At 35.1% G+C, this 17212-nt stretch overlaps 1 protein-coding gene across 2 annotated transcripts; it reads right to left on the reverse strand.

Moving 5' to 3' along the window:
- Nucleotides 1–4640: 4640 nt before the first annotated feature.
- LOC113781044 (boron transporter 4-like) lies at nucleotides 4641–11365 on the reverse strand. Of its 2 annotated transcripts, none has more exons than XM_027326878.1 (14): nucleotides 11313–11365; nucleotides 9601–9712; nucleotides 9395–9477; nucleotides 9026–9218; nucleotides 8802–8940; nucleotides 8534–8699; nucleotides 8267–8433; nucleotides 7427–7600; nucleotides 7198–7293; nucleotides 6981–7097; nucleotides 6566–6882; nucleotides 6078–6360; nucleotides 5387–5521; nucleotides 4641–5290 (listed from the first exon to the last, which is right to left on the reverse strand). In XM_027326878.1, exons 2-14 carry the CDS (start codon nucleotides 9702–9704, stop codon nucleotides 5255–5257), a joined length of 2010 nt encoding a protein of 669 aa, XP_027182679.1. In that variant the 5' UTR covers nucleotides 9705–9712; nucleotides 11313–11365; the 3' UTR covers nucleotides 4641–5254. The 2 variants fall into 2 exon arrangements, with proteins under 2 accessions (XP_027182679.1, XP_027182678.1); XM_027326877.1 differs by having other exon boundaries at nucleotides 9601–9732; nucleotides 11313–11355.
- Between the last annotated feature and the right edge of the window lie 5847 nt (nucleotides 11366–17212).

The raw sequence follows: 17212 nt of genomic DNA on the forward strand, positions 1-17212 counted from the left end.
AGCACAAAAATCACAATTATCCCAGAAAAGTAAAAAGAAAAAAGAAAATATAAAGCGATCTAAGATGTAGCAATTCAGCATTTCTTAAAATAAAAAAAGTAAAAAAAAAAAAGGCAAGCTCAAATCCACAATTAAGAAAATTTGTCCATTCCACTACAAAACAACATATGTCCGTGAAATTTCAAGGGTGACAAGAAAAAACAACTAATAATTTCAAAGATCGAAACTTTGACCAGCAAAAAACAAACCGGGGGAAAGAGGAGGGGCACAATGACAAATATTTCAAGAAATGCAAGATTTAGTGAAGTAATTCCTTTTTTTTTTCGGGAAAATCGCCAATTTAGTCCTCAAACTATTTCACTAAAGCCGATTTGGTCCCTCAACATTTTATCGCATGAATTAAGTCCCTTAACTAAAATTCTTGTGCCAATTTAGGACCTATACGGTGTCGCCGCCCAAAACACATATTTCTGTACAGAAACCAATGGCAAGGCAGGGGTTTTTTTGGAAGTACACAGTAGAATTTCTACGGGAAGCAAGACAGCAACCATTTTGCATCCAAATTGGGGGAAACCATTGAGTAGTGAGAAAATAGAGGAAGTGGCTCACCTTCATGGGGAGTACTTGTCATGCCCAACTTTGGTTGAAGCAATAGCTTTTGATCCCTTACTTTCAAAGGTGAAGATAATTGCAGATTCTTGGGATCCACGTGAAATGAAGGTAAAGGAAGTCCTCTTCCCTCACTGGAAGAAATGGGCAGAAATAAATAACAAATTTTGTTATGACATAAGAAACTTCTTGAGGGGTGAAGGTCTTCTGAGCGACCTCGCTACTCGTATATGTGGAAGCGGGGATGTCTTCTTGGATGGTCGAGGCCCTGCCTTCTCTTTCAATTTTATTGCTAGAAATTTTGGACTTTCGCTGGTGGATTTAGTCAGCTTCAGTAGCTCCAAGTTGGCTAAGGAGTTTAGTTGGAATTGTGGGGAAGAAGGTGCTACAAATAAAAATGATGTGTTAGAAAGACGACTTAAACAAATTCGCAATTTTCTGTTCATTTTGTTTATTTCCTTGGGTGTTCCGGTCCTTAATATGGGAGATGAATGTGGTCAGTCTTCTGGGGGTTCTCCTGCATATGGTGACAGAAATTCCTTCGACTGGAATGCTCTAAGAAGTGGCTTTAGTATCCAAACCGTGCAATTTATTTATTTTTTGACTTCACTGAGAATAAGGCTAGGTGATCTTCTTCAGAAGAGGGATTTCTTGAGAGAAGAGAGTATTGAGTGGCATGGAAGTAACCAGGCTCCACCAAGGTGGGATGACGCAGCTAGCAGATTCCTAGCTATGACCTTGAAGGCCAGTTCTGAAGATATCGAGTCTAACTCTGTTCCTAATGCCTGTGGTGACTTGTTTGCTGCCTTCAATGGCGCAGATCTATCAGAGAGCATTACTCTTCCCCCACCTCCAGCAGATATGGTATGGTTTCGTTTGGTTCACACGGCCCTTCCTTTTCCTGGATTTTTCACAGCAAATGGTGCTCGTATAGAGGATGGATTGGCCACATATGAGATGAAATCTCGGAGTTGTGCTTTATTTGAAGCCAGACGCCCAAATGATTGGTTTCCCCCGATTTGTATGCAAAATGGTTGCTGTCTTGCTTCCCGTAGAAATTCTACTGTGTACTTCCAAAAAAGCCCCTGCCTCGCCGTTGGTTTCTGTACAGAAATATGTGTTTTGGGTGGCGACACCGTATAGGTCCTAAATTAGCATAAGAATTTTAATTAAGGGACTTAATTCATGCGATAAAATGTTTAGGGACCAAATCGGCTTTAGTGAAATAGTTTGAGGACTAAATTGGTGATTTTCCCTTTTTTTTCTTGGTAAGCGGAAGATTTTGAATCCAGAACCTCTTAGTTACAATCCCTTCCTCCTTATCACCCAATCCCACCCAACCTTCCCCTCCCCCGAATTTAGTGAAGCAGCTATGAAGCTAAGGCTCTTTCTTGAATTTGCAGGGGCATGCACCCATCCTATCAAAAAGGGGACCAAAATAAGACTAGCCATATAAGGAACATGCACACTTCTTTACTTTCCATTAACTTCTGTGAAAGCTAGTTGTGTCCAATGATGATGATCCCATTAATTTAAGGGCAGATTGCTGGTCAAGTTGGTGTATACTATCAATTAGTCCCTTTTTAGAGGGAAATGAATTAGTTCTTTTTTAACACACTTTATCACCAAATTTAAAGGAGAAATCTAAAAGATAAAGGGCTACAAGTATAAAGACACTCCTATGTTAAAATTTGTGAAAGTTCTTCTTAAGAGGTCTAAATTGACTCCTTTTCAATGATAAGCTACAGAATTAGCATCTAAGGGGACCAAAATAAGACTAGCCATTACCAATTTTTATCAAATTAACCTTCTTGTGAAAAACCATTTCATATCCAAGAATTTCCCAACCAAGAAAATGCAAAGAAGAGTCTTAATACAATGAATTCATCTAACCTTATCCATTCAAGATTCATGATGCTCTCTAGAATTAGGATCCTCATGTATTGTGTCAAGATGGTCTACGGTAGATGCATCCGATACCTACAAAATATTCAATATCAGCAAAAGTTAAGCCTTGTGTAAACAGCTATACAAAAGTTATTCATCACATATATCTGATGGCCTTATATTGTACATGCTACTGTAATAAAGTACTCTTTTGCAGGTATGCAGGTAAGCTTAGGTCCCGTTTGGATTGCATTTTTCGTCATTTTTCATGGAAAAATTACTGTAGTGATTTGATGTATGTGAGGAAAAAAGGTAATAGGGAAATGTGTTCACGGAAAATAACGAAATTTTTCTACGAAAAACAGCAATCCAAGCAAGGCCTTAATCACTGGTTTTTTCCCTTTCTTCTTCAAGATTTGTTGGATTTTTTTTTTTTTGGTTCTTTTTGTGTGATGTAACATGTGCCCATAAAGTGAGTTTTTCTGCATATACTCCAGCCATCTTTTGTTATAAGCAGAGAGAATCCAAAAGCCAAATCATTCACCAATTTAGAGATACTAATTATTAAACGCATCACGAAAGAATCTATATTTACACAAAAATGTACGTCACTGTTTTAAATTTAGACCCAAATCTTGGAATAAACCAAATAAGCTAAGAATCTCCTTCCGCAAGTAGTTCAATTCAGTCAAAAATCTTCAAATTTATTTCAAACCCAAAGTCAAAATGATTAAATAAACCTGAATAGTAACGATGGTCCCATATGGGCACCTTTTGTAGGTGAACACCAATGTAATTTCACTAGTGATTTGTTTTGGTGAAAGTTGCGTAGTGTGCTTTTTAGTGTTACAGTATGGTCCGGTTGTGAGTGAATTCTCAGTCTAGCCCTCATATTCCCTCAACTTTTTTGCCTATTTTCTTGTTTGCACACATTATTTTGATTGCGCACTCTAACAATAAATACTGGTAGGTTTTAAGATGATGCAGTTGAAAGAACACACAATTGATCAGCAGAAATGCCCACAATAAAGCTATACGTGAAACTTCTTCGCTTTATACTGATGAAAGGATTGAAATGGCTGACTTATAATTTTGGTTGCACAAGGCAAAATGTATTTATACACTTGATATGAGCTTTGAGGTTGACCACAACATCAATTCTGCCAAAGAGCAGCAGCAGTAGCAGGCAAGCACATCACAGGAACGGCAGCAGGAGGCGTGCCTCGCTCCCCTCTTCCCACCAGCCCCTTCCCCAAGATCCTTCTTTTTAATAGAATAGCATAGAACTTGTGCTCTGAAATTGTCGTAGTTCAGATATTTAGTCATAGCTAATCTGACTATTCTTTTCTATCCACTCTAACACAATACATATGAGGTGGCTTACATAATATGCTTGGTTACAATCTATTTACTGTTTCCTCCATTCTTCAATTCCATCACACCTTCTCCATTATAAGAATCTAAAACATGACAGGCAATCTCATGCAACACCTGAGGTGTACAAAATCTTAAAAGCAGAAGGGGAGACTTTTCAATTGATCCTAATAGACACTTTGAAATTAGTCGAATTAGTCAACTATCAAATGATTAGCCAAAACCATCTAAATTGGTTGAAGGGACTATTTACAACCAGATTTTTGCACAATTATCATTCATCCAATGCTGACAGTGTAAGAAAGATTAATTCATACTTTTTTCCAACAAACGTTAACAGTTTTATATAAACACTTGATACACTATGTGATTTATTATATAATCAGCTTATACACGAGAGCCACAAGAATTTCTTGGAACTCAATTGCAGTTCAAGGTGGAAAATACATAGGCAACAATGCTAGGAAACCACCTACAATTTGCATTTCAATTCTGAAGAATTGGCAACACAACACTAATGGCCTAAAAGATATTAGTACCCAGTGTGCAGTTAATATGATATGACAACAATATCACATGGAAGGTACAAAATATCCTAGAGAAATTATTTCACTTGCCTATCAAGCCTTGTTATTGGTGTAAAAATGCCAAGATTCAGGTCATATAATTAAGGAAGAGAAACCAGGTTCAAGTGCAGTAGCCAAACATGTAATTTGTCTAAGTAGGAATTAGCAACACATACTTGCAGTAATGGGCTTAAAAGAAACAGTAACCTGTGTAGTTAATATGGAATGAAAATGGTAGCACTTTAAAGGTACAAATATGTCCTAGGAAAAACTATTTTACTTGCCCATGAAGCCTTGGTTTAGGGATACAAGGCCAAACAGGGCAGTTGTCTAACTACTTAAAAACAACAATCCAAAAGATACAACTGTTATTTTCTAAAGTTTCTATTTCACTATGCATCTAACAAATTCTGAATTATCATAGTAGGGCAATTCTTGAATTAACTACTTGTGAACTGCATCCCTTCATCTTTCAGCTTTGTGAACAAGTGTATATGTTCTAATCCAACAATCATTTTATGCTTTCCTCTTCCTTTTATTCCTTCCATCCGCTTCTGCTTGGCAGCTCAGAGCCTAAGCAACGTTAAGTGCCTTAAGGAATTCTTCCAAAAGTTCTCCACTGCTTCTTCTAGTGTGTAAAAATTTGAAGAAATAGAGTGAAAAGTTTCTCTTCCTTCACCTTTCTGTTCTTTTCTTCTTCTCAAAGTAGTCTATAGTTTTCTTCATGTCCTATAGTCAATCAAGAAGATACATTGACAAAACTATTCCCAAAAATCTTGTTTGGGAAATCACAAATGTTCATGTCAGCGTGTACGCCTTTAGCTGTTACTATATCCCGGGCCTTCTGGATAAACCTAGAACAGATAATAGCCCTTAAATCACCATCTTTGGAAATGAAAAAAGAGAAATTTTTGACTATAAATATTAAGTGACTCAGGAAAGTAACCAACCTGGTATTGCCTTTCATTGAAGTTTTGAGACCTGCGCTTCAATTCACCCCTGTTGGTTGTCATCTCATCCAATACCTCATCAGGTGACCAATCAAAAGCATCGTAATCTTCAGTATCAGGCTGTGACTCATCTTCCTGTCAATAAGATTGTGACTTAGAGCGTATTTCAAGCTAAACAAGATACATTCTCACTTTTGAAGAAACAATTATAAAGACAATCTCCTAAAACCAAATTTAACCTGTTGACCCTACTTTATAGACATCCATAACTATATCAATCAACCTCAGCACTTAGAGAAAATTGTTAAGTTCACTAGCAAAGACTCAAGAATGCTGTTCAAACATAGCAAAGAGATTTCGGCATAAAAGCAAGTCCAAGCACAGATTTGGATTGGATTTTCAAAAATGTAATCAATGGTTGTCTTTGCGTAGAGCCGACTACAGTCAAAGTATGTCATTTGGCGAGTATATCCATGATACCTTTGGTATTTGAATCAGTGTCGCCTTAGCATTGCATTAGAAAAGTATCGAATGGAACTGAATTACAGTGGAAATATTGCCTTAGGAAGTATGAAGATGAATTGATTCTTATGAAATCAATCTCTAACCCTATGAACTGCAGTTACCATGGAACATATAGAACTGATCTGCATGCAGCTTCAGCAACGTTAAAAAGGATAAAGTCACATACCCTGATATTCAGACTCCTTTTGCGGTGGAATGGATTTCCAGCGACTTCATCATACTCAGCCGCATCTAGTTCTTGAAGATCATGAGGAGAGAAGAACTTGGGAAGGACATGTTCTCTTAAACTTATAAGAATGAAGAACGGTACTGGGAAGAGCACTCCAGCAATTGGTATCCATGTTATACCAAAACAAATCAAAAGATATACAAACTGGAACAGAGTGAATGCTGCAATGATTTTGAACGGCACAGACTCCACAAATGAAGCATGTGCTCCTTCTAAGACCCTAGAAAAAAAAAAAGAACAAACCGAAAATGATAAATTAAAAAATGAATTTGAAAGATACCCTAGGAACATAGCTTTTGTGTTAGCTAAAGGAAAAGAGAAGAACTAGTCATAGGTATACGTGAGCAGGTGAATATACTCTCCTTATCACCTTAAAGGCTAAAACAAGTCAATAGATCTGCTTAACTGAGAGATGTATGGCTTACTTGAAACGTCGACCAGGAGGAATGAAGAGTAGCAACATCCTCTCAAAGAACTGGCTACCGGGGAGACTGTCAATGGCCATGTATGCAAAATATCCCCAGAGAACTGATGTAGGAATCATCTTGATCAAAGGCATAGCAAATACAGAGAGGCCCACAAGCACGGACTGCAACAAGTTGCTCACTCTTTGCTCATTCACTCGGACTGGCAAGTTTGCATCAACGCATTTTTCTGGATCAAACGTCCCATTTGCATCTTTTCCATCTTCATGTTTCAAGACTGCATCTTTCAGGTTCTCCAATTCTTTGTCCACAGCAGTCTGTCAAGAAAGTAAATAGTTATTGTTATGAACTGGAAGAGTATGTTCAAAGATACAAGCTTGTAGAAGCACATCGTATCTACTTTTTGACCACTTACAAGCGAAGCAGGGTCCATCTCCACAAAAACAGCATGCATCTTTCCATAGATCTCTGTGTGGCTTGCTTGTTGCTTCATGCATTCTTTCGCACTCTTTACCATTCTTTTACGAATCAACTGCAAGCCAATCAAAGGTCATATCCTGTAATAACGTATTTTCGACATTTACATAGAGAAACTGCAAAGGAATGCTTCCTTTCAGAAATGCGTCACTCACCTGCTTCTTGAGGACTGCAAGGCTCCTGGTATGCATGGGTGACTGTGGAAGGACCCCATTTGAAGGAGGAAGTCCCAGCAGCCCGCAAAGCAATGTCTGAAAACAAAAATTTGAAGCAGAGAAAAGCCTGTTAAAGGGCACTTAAATTTGAACTCAAACTCATCCCTTTGAAGGGCAGGGGCCTAAATGCAACTAATCTGAACATGCCATATATCTGCAAAATCTATACCAGGAAGCCGAGAAGTAAGAGATCGTAATGATAGGCAGATGGTTTTTGAAGATTGAATTCTTTCTGCTGTGCCAACTGTGAAGCTACACTGTGGTCGAAAAAGTATAGACCTGCTATCATTAAAGCAGGTATAAAGGCAGCAAAGATGTATCCAACAGGAACCCTTGCCATATCCTGCACAAACATCACACAAATATGATATATTTAATTTTTATTTGAGTTATTGTGCAAAATACACTTAGTACAAGATATGGTAAATAACTTGTGGCAGTAGAACATGAAACCCCAGGACACTTGACAAATTCAATACTCAAAGTTGTAAGTTGAACAAAAACATCCAGATCAGAAATGTTAAAAGATCTCCCATTAAGCAACTCATGCCTTGTCAATCTATTTATAACATGAACAAACATGACATAAGTGCTTCATTCATTTCTTTTAATGAAACAACAGCTTTAGTCCCTTTCAAAAATTCCAGGAAGGCTGGCTAGCCCCACACAATTCTGTCTAGAATGGAAGGCACCTAGTAAGGTTACTTAAAGAAGGCTGGGGACCGCATGAGCTCCACCCAAGAAAGGGGTAATTTTATAGGTTGAAGCATATTAAAAGTAAAGTTCCAAATGTTACAATAAACTAAAACCATCTTTTCTTTAACTCAATCCCTTGTGTATAGTGTAAAAAGATTTCGTCAAACAATGCGAATACGAAAGCTTCGACCAGAACTCTGCTAACATTAGAACTTATGTCTCCAGCTCATAAATTCCCAGAAACTATGACACGGGCCAATACAGAAATATGTTATACATGAATCAACTATCAACTCATTGATTACAATATTACCTTCATAACCGTCCAGTGGTGCAATGATTCAGGATCCCAAAAAAGAGGAGAAAAGAGCCTCCTGGGAACTCCATCAGGAACTTTTTCAGGTACACTATAAGACAACGCTGTCCATAGCACAACAATGCAGGGAACACCGTAGTCCGCAATGAGACCTCGAAGCCATCCTGTTTACGTTTACCAACAATAAGGGAAAGAATTGAGGTTGGATAAAAGAAAAAAGTAAATTAGCACTATAAGAAGACAAAGGAAGATCACCTCATATACCTGTACCATATTGCCAAGACCTAGCTCTCCTACTCTTCAAAGCAGTGATCATCACACCAATCGAGAAGATAACTGCCAATAACCCATTTGCATAAAGCCATTGGAACTGGTAGGCTTCTGATGTGGGATTTTCACCTTTAGGAATGGTAAACTCACTCACCAAACCCTGACATTGAAATGTTGATGAGGATCAGCAAGCCAGTTTTAGTCGCTTTAGCAAATGAGACAGCTAATCTAGCGGTAAAATAAATCAGAAGAGTGCAAATACCTTAATAGCTTCTTGCAAAAAAAGAACAGTAATAAGCATGCCAAAAAGTTCCCCTGCAATCCTTGTAAATCTAGAGATAATATTGGCAGCATTGAATATTGCAAGAAGGAAGAGCAGGATGGCAGTCCAAACGCAGACCCTGTGACACATTTAAATCTATCAAATTACAGTCTAAAATTCAGTAACTTGAGCGAAATAACAGCTACATGAAAGCAGGTCAGTACCATCCTGCCCATGCTAGAAACAGCCCCTGCCCCATCTCTGGCCTACCCTTGGCAAAATTGTACAAGTAAGTATACATAATAATTGTTGGTTCTGCAACTCCTAAAATCAAGAGAGGCTGTCCACCAAAAACAGAGTGGATGACACCACAAAGAGCAGTGGAAGTGAGAGTCTCCACGGTGCTCAAGCTTCCATCTGTGAAAAAGTCATCAAGAGTTCGGATTATTTTGATATAGGCATACAAATTAAATATGCTAGATGCACTTATAATAGATAATAATGCATAAAATAGAAAAAACTTAAACATAATACAAGAATAAAGGCATTGGGAACGTAAATAGAGGCCAAAAAAAAGAGGAAAATGTAGTTACCTGTTTCTCTGCTCAATTGCTCTCCAAAGGCAATAACAGGAAGAGCTGATGCAAAGAATATGTAAGCAGTGGGAGCCAGTATCCTGAAATTAATCAATACCACCATAATACAAAGTTTAAAACATCGTCAAATTGAAATGATGTTATGCATTGTCTAAAAATCTAACTCTAGATTCCATTTGAATCCAAACTACATGGCTCCATACCTTACACCAGAACCACAGGCATCAAGCCAGTCATTTTTATAGCATGATAACCTTCCTTTGATATCATTAGTGACTCCCTGTAATGGAGTACTAAGTTGCTCCATTGCTGAAGCTGCAGAACCACAAAGCAAGCTGGACAGATGTCAGAATCAAAAGTTCAAAGCACTGAGAAACAAGTATTAACTGCAATTCTGATTTCTTGAAGACTAAGTCCTACGACAACCCATATGTTTGACAAGGGACTAACACAGCATCAAAAAGTAATCAATCTTCATTCACATTCTTCACTTGTTTTCTGAATAAGAACAAGAAAAGAATTCAATAAACAAGAGCTAGGACTAACTTAGGATAAATGGACAAGGTGATCAAATGAAAAGATTGGTATGTTATGGTGGTATACATGTGCTAGAAGATTCTGATCTTCAAATAATATATTCTGTTAAAAATGTGAACAGGGAACTTTCGTAATCTAATAGGACTAACAATCAGAACAGATCAAATCACCTGATTAAAATGATTAACAGAGCAGACCTCTTTTACTTGACTGATATCTTTTTGTCTTAAGGGGTCAATTAACTCATACTTTACTAAACAAACAACCACGCAAATCTGTATTCATGCCAACAAACTAGATAGTAAACAGTACTAGTAACTTTAGAATCCCAAGTAAACCAATCAAAGCAACAAAATCCCAACATGCAGATTTGTTGTTTTCTGACATATTCAGCGAGGACAGTTAATCAATCAGACAAATTCACTTTAAGAATGGACACACCAAAAAGGACAACAAAAATGCTATCTGATTGCAATAAAAGCAAAAATACATAAAATCATCATGGAGGAACCAATGATAAGCAGCAATACATCCACTCCAAGAATGAATAAATTTAAGAAAAGACAAGAACAATAACCCCTTTTGGCGTAAAAACAACAAGAACAGGAAGGAAAAAAAAGGACCACCACTTTTTTTTTAAAGAAATAATCAAAATAATTAATAACACTTGATAAAAACACCTTAACAAAAATTATTGAGCTAAACCCACGTAGCATTCACATTAAATAGGCTCGTAAACCGTAAGAATTGAAGAAAAATAAGCCATACATATAAATGTCTTCATAAATCTTTTACTTTGATCATCATTCCCCTTCAGCATGGAAGAAAATACACAAAACATCCATCCTTTCCACTATTTCTTTTTCTGAGGCTACTCTTTTTATCGTTATAATGTCGCATTATCACTTTTTTTAATTACATGCATGGTAGAAATCATAAATGTAAAAGCCAAAAAGAAAAAAAAAAAAAAACAGGAAACTTCTTCAAGAAAGAAAGAAATGCATAGAACCTTGGAGATGGGGAAGAAGGAAATCTAGGGAGGAGAACGAGGAGAAGGCTGGCATGACAATATCAGTTTAATCCGGCCGGCATGAAGCCGCCGGAGAAAATGTAGACGCAAAGAAAAAGAAAGAAAAGAACGGTAGAAGAAAACAACTACAGTATTATATTGTTTTTCTTCTTCTTCTTTTTTTTTCCCCTTCCTCTCCTGTTGAGCTGTTATTTTTTGGACACTTGCTATACTTTCTCCCTCATTTTTTTTTTTTCCCTTTTCATCTGTACTCTCCTGTTTTCTCTCTGATTCACCAACAAAATTACTATTTTTTCGGAGCAAGAATTAAAAAAAAAAGAAGAAGAAGAATGTGAAGAAGAACGATACCTCTGTTCTCCGCGTGCCTTTCCAAGGTGTTTTGGTGCGTGTTTTCCGGCGGGATGAAATGTGGACTAATTAGTGAGCAATGATAATGGAGCGAATGTCAGGGAAGCTGCGTGTTCAAATATATAGACTATAGAGCAGAAGTAAAAGTTTGTTGGTGAATTGCGCGGTAAAGCGCGTGGGACCCACACTAGGGATTTTTTTTCCCTTTGTTTTTTTTGGTGTAGACAGTTTATAGCTGGCAAAAATTGTCTTTTTGATTTTCTACAGCTCAGCAGAAAGGAAATTACAGTCTCGTGAAAGTGAAAGTACAGCACAGTCTAAAAGTGTAAAAGTATGAAAACAGATGAGATGAAATGAAGGGTTGATTAGTTTTATCTGCCCTGAAGTTGGCCAAATCGTGTGAGAATCAAACTCTTCCGAGTACCAAAATGTTTATTCCGTATCTCTTACATTAAGAGAAATTGGAAATGATATGCTCAAATGAGTACAAGATATCCTTGAAAGTTCTAAAGTACTCTTTTGAAATATATTAACTTTACATTATTCGCATTCAGATTGCTATTCTCGAGAGTTTCTATAGAAAAATATACTGTAATGATTTTATATATGTAAGGTAAAAAAGTGATTGAAATATATGTTCACAGAAGACATAAAATTTTTTTTGAAGAAATGTTGCAATTCCAATAAGGCCGATTTTGAATGGCCAAATGTTTATCAAATAGTTTTTTGATATATATATATATATATGAAATAATTTCACAAACCTCCCCTAAGGTTTATAACTATTGCAGGCAGTACCCTTTAGGTTTAAACAATTGCAGAAATTTCCCTTAAAAAAATACTTTAGGACTCACTTTGCTGATGTTAGTAAAATAATCCCCATTGATAATCCTAAAATGCCCTTAGGTGATTGTCCTCCACAAAAACAAAATTCCTTAGTAATGTTAAACTCAAAACATTACTCACATGCTTTTTAAAAAGTTCCCTAGTAAGTTTGTTCTTAACCTCTCAAAAATGTTGACCAACCAAAAAAAGGTTACTTATTCAATAAGAATCCATGTACAGAGAAAACTAAAGTTTTTATTTATTCTCAAATTACTACTGTACAGAGTAAGATTGGGTTTGGGTGTTTTGAGTGTCTGTGACAAAATAAAACTTTATCACTCTTGTTGTTCTTTATCTTTTTTCGATGGATTTATTAAATTGAATTTAAAATACATTAGTTCTCTTCATGGAGACTTTAAATTCAATATTGGATGAAGGTTATTTTTGTCATTTTACACAATGAGGGGAGGTTGTGTGTAATTTTTTAAACTTGGAGGATACTGCCTGAAATTGCTATATACCTCAGGGGAGGTTTGTAAAATTATCCCTATCTATATAGCAACTTCAATGGAGTTGTAAACAAGATTTTCAACATACCCAATTTTCTTCAGTCATCTTTCTAGTTTCTACCACTATGTTGTTTTCTCATGGGTTACAGTCAATATGTAATCCAATTCCCAGCAACTTCAATGTGCTCTCCTATCGCGACCAAAAAGCTGGAGGCTTATCTGCAAAGTCTTCCTTTGCCACCTCTACCCATAAACTTCAATGCTTCTAATATATATTTATCACATATTTTGAATGATGGAAACATGCGACCTATAGTAAAAAACTAACCCAATATTAAAAAAAAACACACACACACATTCTACTGATTTTTTTTCATTTTCATAAATTTGGATACAAGAATAATACATCTTAAAAAAATTTTAGATTTTAATTTTCATGTAGCACAAATAAAATCTTGTTATTTTTATGGTTTAAAATATAAACTCGTGCTATTAGTAAATCCTATAGTAGAATTAGTATTAATGGAAGAGGAAAATATTAAGCAAAAACAATTACATTAACTATATTGATTTATATTTCTAAGTTTGTGTGACAGTGAAAGTGACTTATCTTTACGAGACAGAGACAGAGGGAGTATTGTATTAGTCGTCTTTCATGAGGTTTGTTGAAATTACAATACAAAGACTTGTGATTAGTCCGCATGACAATTTAATCTATTGGATGGTCAAATGTTCATCAGATAGCTTTTTCCTATACATGATCAGTAATGTCGCTATTGTAAATGAAATTTCCAAGTACCAATTTTTCTTCGGTCCTTTCTTTCTACGACTGTGCTGTTTTCTCATAGGTTACAATCAAGGATTAGCAGCAATGTCTAGGGTTAGCAGCAATGTCTCCTGTCACTCTCTAAAAAGCTGGAGGTATATATGCAAAGTCTTCCACTGTCACCTCTACCCGTAAACCTCAATGCTTCCTGTCACTCTCTATTTTTTTTTTTTTACTTGAATGACAAGATCTATCAATTTGATTCGAATACGTTTCTATAACAGAAATTAGCAACTATAAATTATATTCTGAGTGGTTTTAATTTAAAAAAATGATTTTTTTTAACGGGTATGGACACTCGTTAAGATATATTTCAGGTGTTATATTTTTAAAAATATAAGATTAATTAAAGAAAGTCAATAAATACAAGGAATGATAGGTAAGATTAAATAGGAAAAGTACATAAATGCAAGAAAGAATAATAATTGTTAGTATGTGTATATATATATATATATATATATATATATATATGATATTTTAAGTGAATACTAGATGTATTAACGACTGTCCTGAAGTCACCGTTAGAAAAACCCTTAAAAAAAAAACATGTTCAAATTCAATAGTTTATGATAGGGTGTAATTAATTGCGTGTAAGATATATCATGTCCTAAAAAAGATCATTTATAATTTTGTGTCATAGCCTAACTTTGAAAATTGTATGATGATTTCCTATTGCACAAGTTCATGGTGGAGTTCAAGGTCACTATCCCTCATTCCTAATTTTCCAACCATAATTTGGCTACCGTCTAGCACCATTTGAAACCATTTTTAGGTCTATGTAATTAATTTCATTGCCAAAACTCTACCATACTTTCCTTGTATGTGGCACATGTGGTCCAAGGGGAAGAAGAGAATCAAATATTTGATCAAAGAATGAATAGTCACACTGAATTTTCTCCGTGGAAAGAAACCCTTTACACTTGATGGAAAAAGCTACAACAGCACGAAAATTTGCTTTTCAAACTCGTGGTTGGTTTCATGTTATCTCTATAGGATAACATGACTATTGATTCCTACGTTGCTATCCCAATTTAAGAGGTTAGAATTTCAGCTTATATAACAGGAAGCTTTTAGATCGAACAAAGGATTAAGAATGACAAAATGATACTCTTTTACACATTTCAATCTTTCATTTGCCTCAGGTCCTCAACTCTGAGGAAATAAAGAGTGTAATGCATCCTCAGGTCTGATCATGACTCTAATTAACCTGCAGGGACATATGCAAAATTCTTCAATTGCCACCTGCCCTCAGTATCAATGCTTCTGCACATAAATGAATACATAAACCACTCATTTGGAGATTGAAAGGAAGTGATCCAGATAGATATGGTTCTTGAGAGATAAACAGGATGAATCGATCCTAAATTCGTGATAAAAAAGATAAATTTTTGACTACAACATTTGATGCCCAATGCACATGCATTAAGTAATAATGGATGAGAATTTGATGCAAGATATATGAACGTGTGATGCTAGAGAATGGTAACAAATACTTAATTTGATGATATAGGTTTTCTTCAATTTTTTTTTCTTCCTGTAATTCCTGCTCTTTCTCAATTATTTGAAATTAGAACTTGGGTTAATTTCTTTCGTTTTTTTGGTTTAACTTTCTTGAAAATGTTCTTAGGGGGATTTTGATCAAAACATTTGACTGTTTAGAGGGTAAGTTTGTAACTCGATTAAATTACAATTTCCCTTTTTTGTAATCTGAGGTAGCTAGCCTTAGAGAAGGTAAATGTAAAGCACAATCATCTTTGTCATTTCATTGTTCTCATTATGGGATTTGGATTCCAATATTGCAAGAGAGGTAAATGTAATTTAAATTAATTCCATGGCCTTGAACAAACCTCAAGGGAGGTAAATGAAATTAATTGGATGCTTTATGAGTTTAACAATAATAAACTTCAACAACAAAAGGGGGGAAAATCCAAGATATTCTTGTTTTGCTCAGAATCTTTGAGTTACATTTTGTAAATTGAGTTGTATTATAAAAATTAAAAGATAAAAGATTGAGAAGAAGAACATCATCATCCATATGTAATTTGATACGTGGACTCAAGTAATTCTTCGAGTCTCTTCCCCTCCCACAAAAAACCAGATCTATCATTGTTCTGTTTGGATTGTAATTTTCTGAAGTTTTTATAGAAAATGTACTGTGACGATTTAATATATGTGAAATAAAAATAAACGATTGGAAAATGTGTTTATGAAAAACGTGAAAATTTTTTGGTGGAAAATGACTTTTCAAACAACAATAGTACAATAGGAAAATCTAAGAATAGTTTTATGTTGTTGAAAGTTTGAGTAATGACTTCAAGAAACAACTGTAGCAGTCTTTATAATGTGATGTATATGAGATGCAGATGTGTTTAAAAATTATATATTTATGACGCAAGTTGAATAATATTTAAAATTTTATTTTACAAATCATGCCAACCAAACGGATTCTTTTTTTTTTTTTTTTTGTCGATACAGGGGTTTTTTTATTTAGTCCACATTGATGATTTGACGTGACTTATTTAGTATAATAATGACGACTAAAACCTAGCACACGAAATAGAATATGGTGCAATCATGGTACAAGAGAACTAGAAGTAGACGCAATAGTCATTAAATTTCTCAAAACTATTAGATCATAGTTGACTTGAAAATTGAAGTTCAAGAGGACTTTCCTTAGTTTTTGCTGACAGATGGTACAAGATCTTATAGTTAAAAAAGGAGTAGAAATTGTTTTTGGGATATTATTAAGTATTTTATCCTTTTGACTATTTAGGATTAAAAAACGGATAATTATGTTTGATAAGAATTAATTACTATTTCTAAATGTAACCAAAGTGAATTTTTGTAATATTTGATATTTTATCTGGTGACGTTGGCAGATATTAACATGCGTAGGAGTTAGCCCGAAATTTTTTAATTTTAAACCATAAAATGGCGTTTACTTGTCCTGTTGCTATCTATCCCCAGAATAGACTATTATTCTTAATTGAATATCATTAAGTTAAATGTAAAATAATAAGTAAGCAAAATTTGAATTTGAACTCTAAAATTTTGCATATGTGATAATTTTCAGAGGAAAATAATATGTGTGTTTGAATAGCCATTATTTGCGCAAAAATTATTTACTTGTATCACAACTGTATTTTTCAATACATTTTTTTTATCTTTCCAACAATCTGTTTATCTCACATACATCACATCATAAAAAATGATACAGTAATTATTTTAAATAATATTTCAAATAAACTCCTATCCAAACATAATAAATATTTTCCGTATTAAATGAATAATGGGCATTGTCCAAACCTGTACTTTCAAACTCGGACCAGACTGGTCAATTGGACCGATTGAATCTAGAATTGGCTAGATGTCCGATCTGAGTGTTTCTAAAGCCCGTGTGTTTAAAACTCGGTCAAATTCTATCAAAAGCCAGGTTGGACCGGAAACCAATGAAACCGGAGAGAACCGGAGTTTTTTTATTTTCCTTTTAGCTTACCTTTTTTTTTTTGCCCTTTTCACTCTAACATGGAAACCCATCTTCCTGATTTGACAAGCCGTCTCAAAAATCTGCAAACTATCTTCCTCCTTTGAACAAGATTCCATCATATCTAATCTTAAATGCATTTATTGAACAAGATCTAATCACACTCGTATCAAAAAAGTGAAAAGAAAATAAAATAGTAAAAAAAAAAAAAAAGAGTTCAAGAAGAGAGAAGTTTAAAAAAATAAGATAAAAATTT

This window comes from Coffea eugenioides, chromosome 8, assembly GCF_003713205.1.
Source record: "Coffea eugenioides isolate CCC68of chromosome 8, Ceug_1.0, whole genome shotgun sequence".
In the NCBI taxonomy this organism is placed as follows: Eukaryota; Viridiplantae; Streptophyta; class Magnoliopsida; order Gentianales; family Rubiaceae; genus Coffea; species Coffea eugenioides.

Coding starts and splice junctions, on each gene's coding strand:
- LOC113781044 (XM_027326878.1), bottom strand. CDS start 9,704: ATGGAGCAACTTAGTACTCCATTACAGGGAGTCACTAATGATATCAAA. Junction 9,219..9,394: donor GCAATTGAGCAGAGAAACAG/GTAACTACATTT, acceptor ACTTTTTCACAG/ATGGAAGCTTGAGCACCGTG. Junction 7,294..7,426: donor TCTTACTTCTCGGCTTCCTG/GTATAGATTTTG, acceptor TTTTGTTTTCAG/ACATTGCTTTGCGGGCTGCT.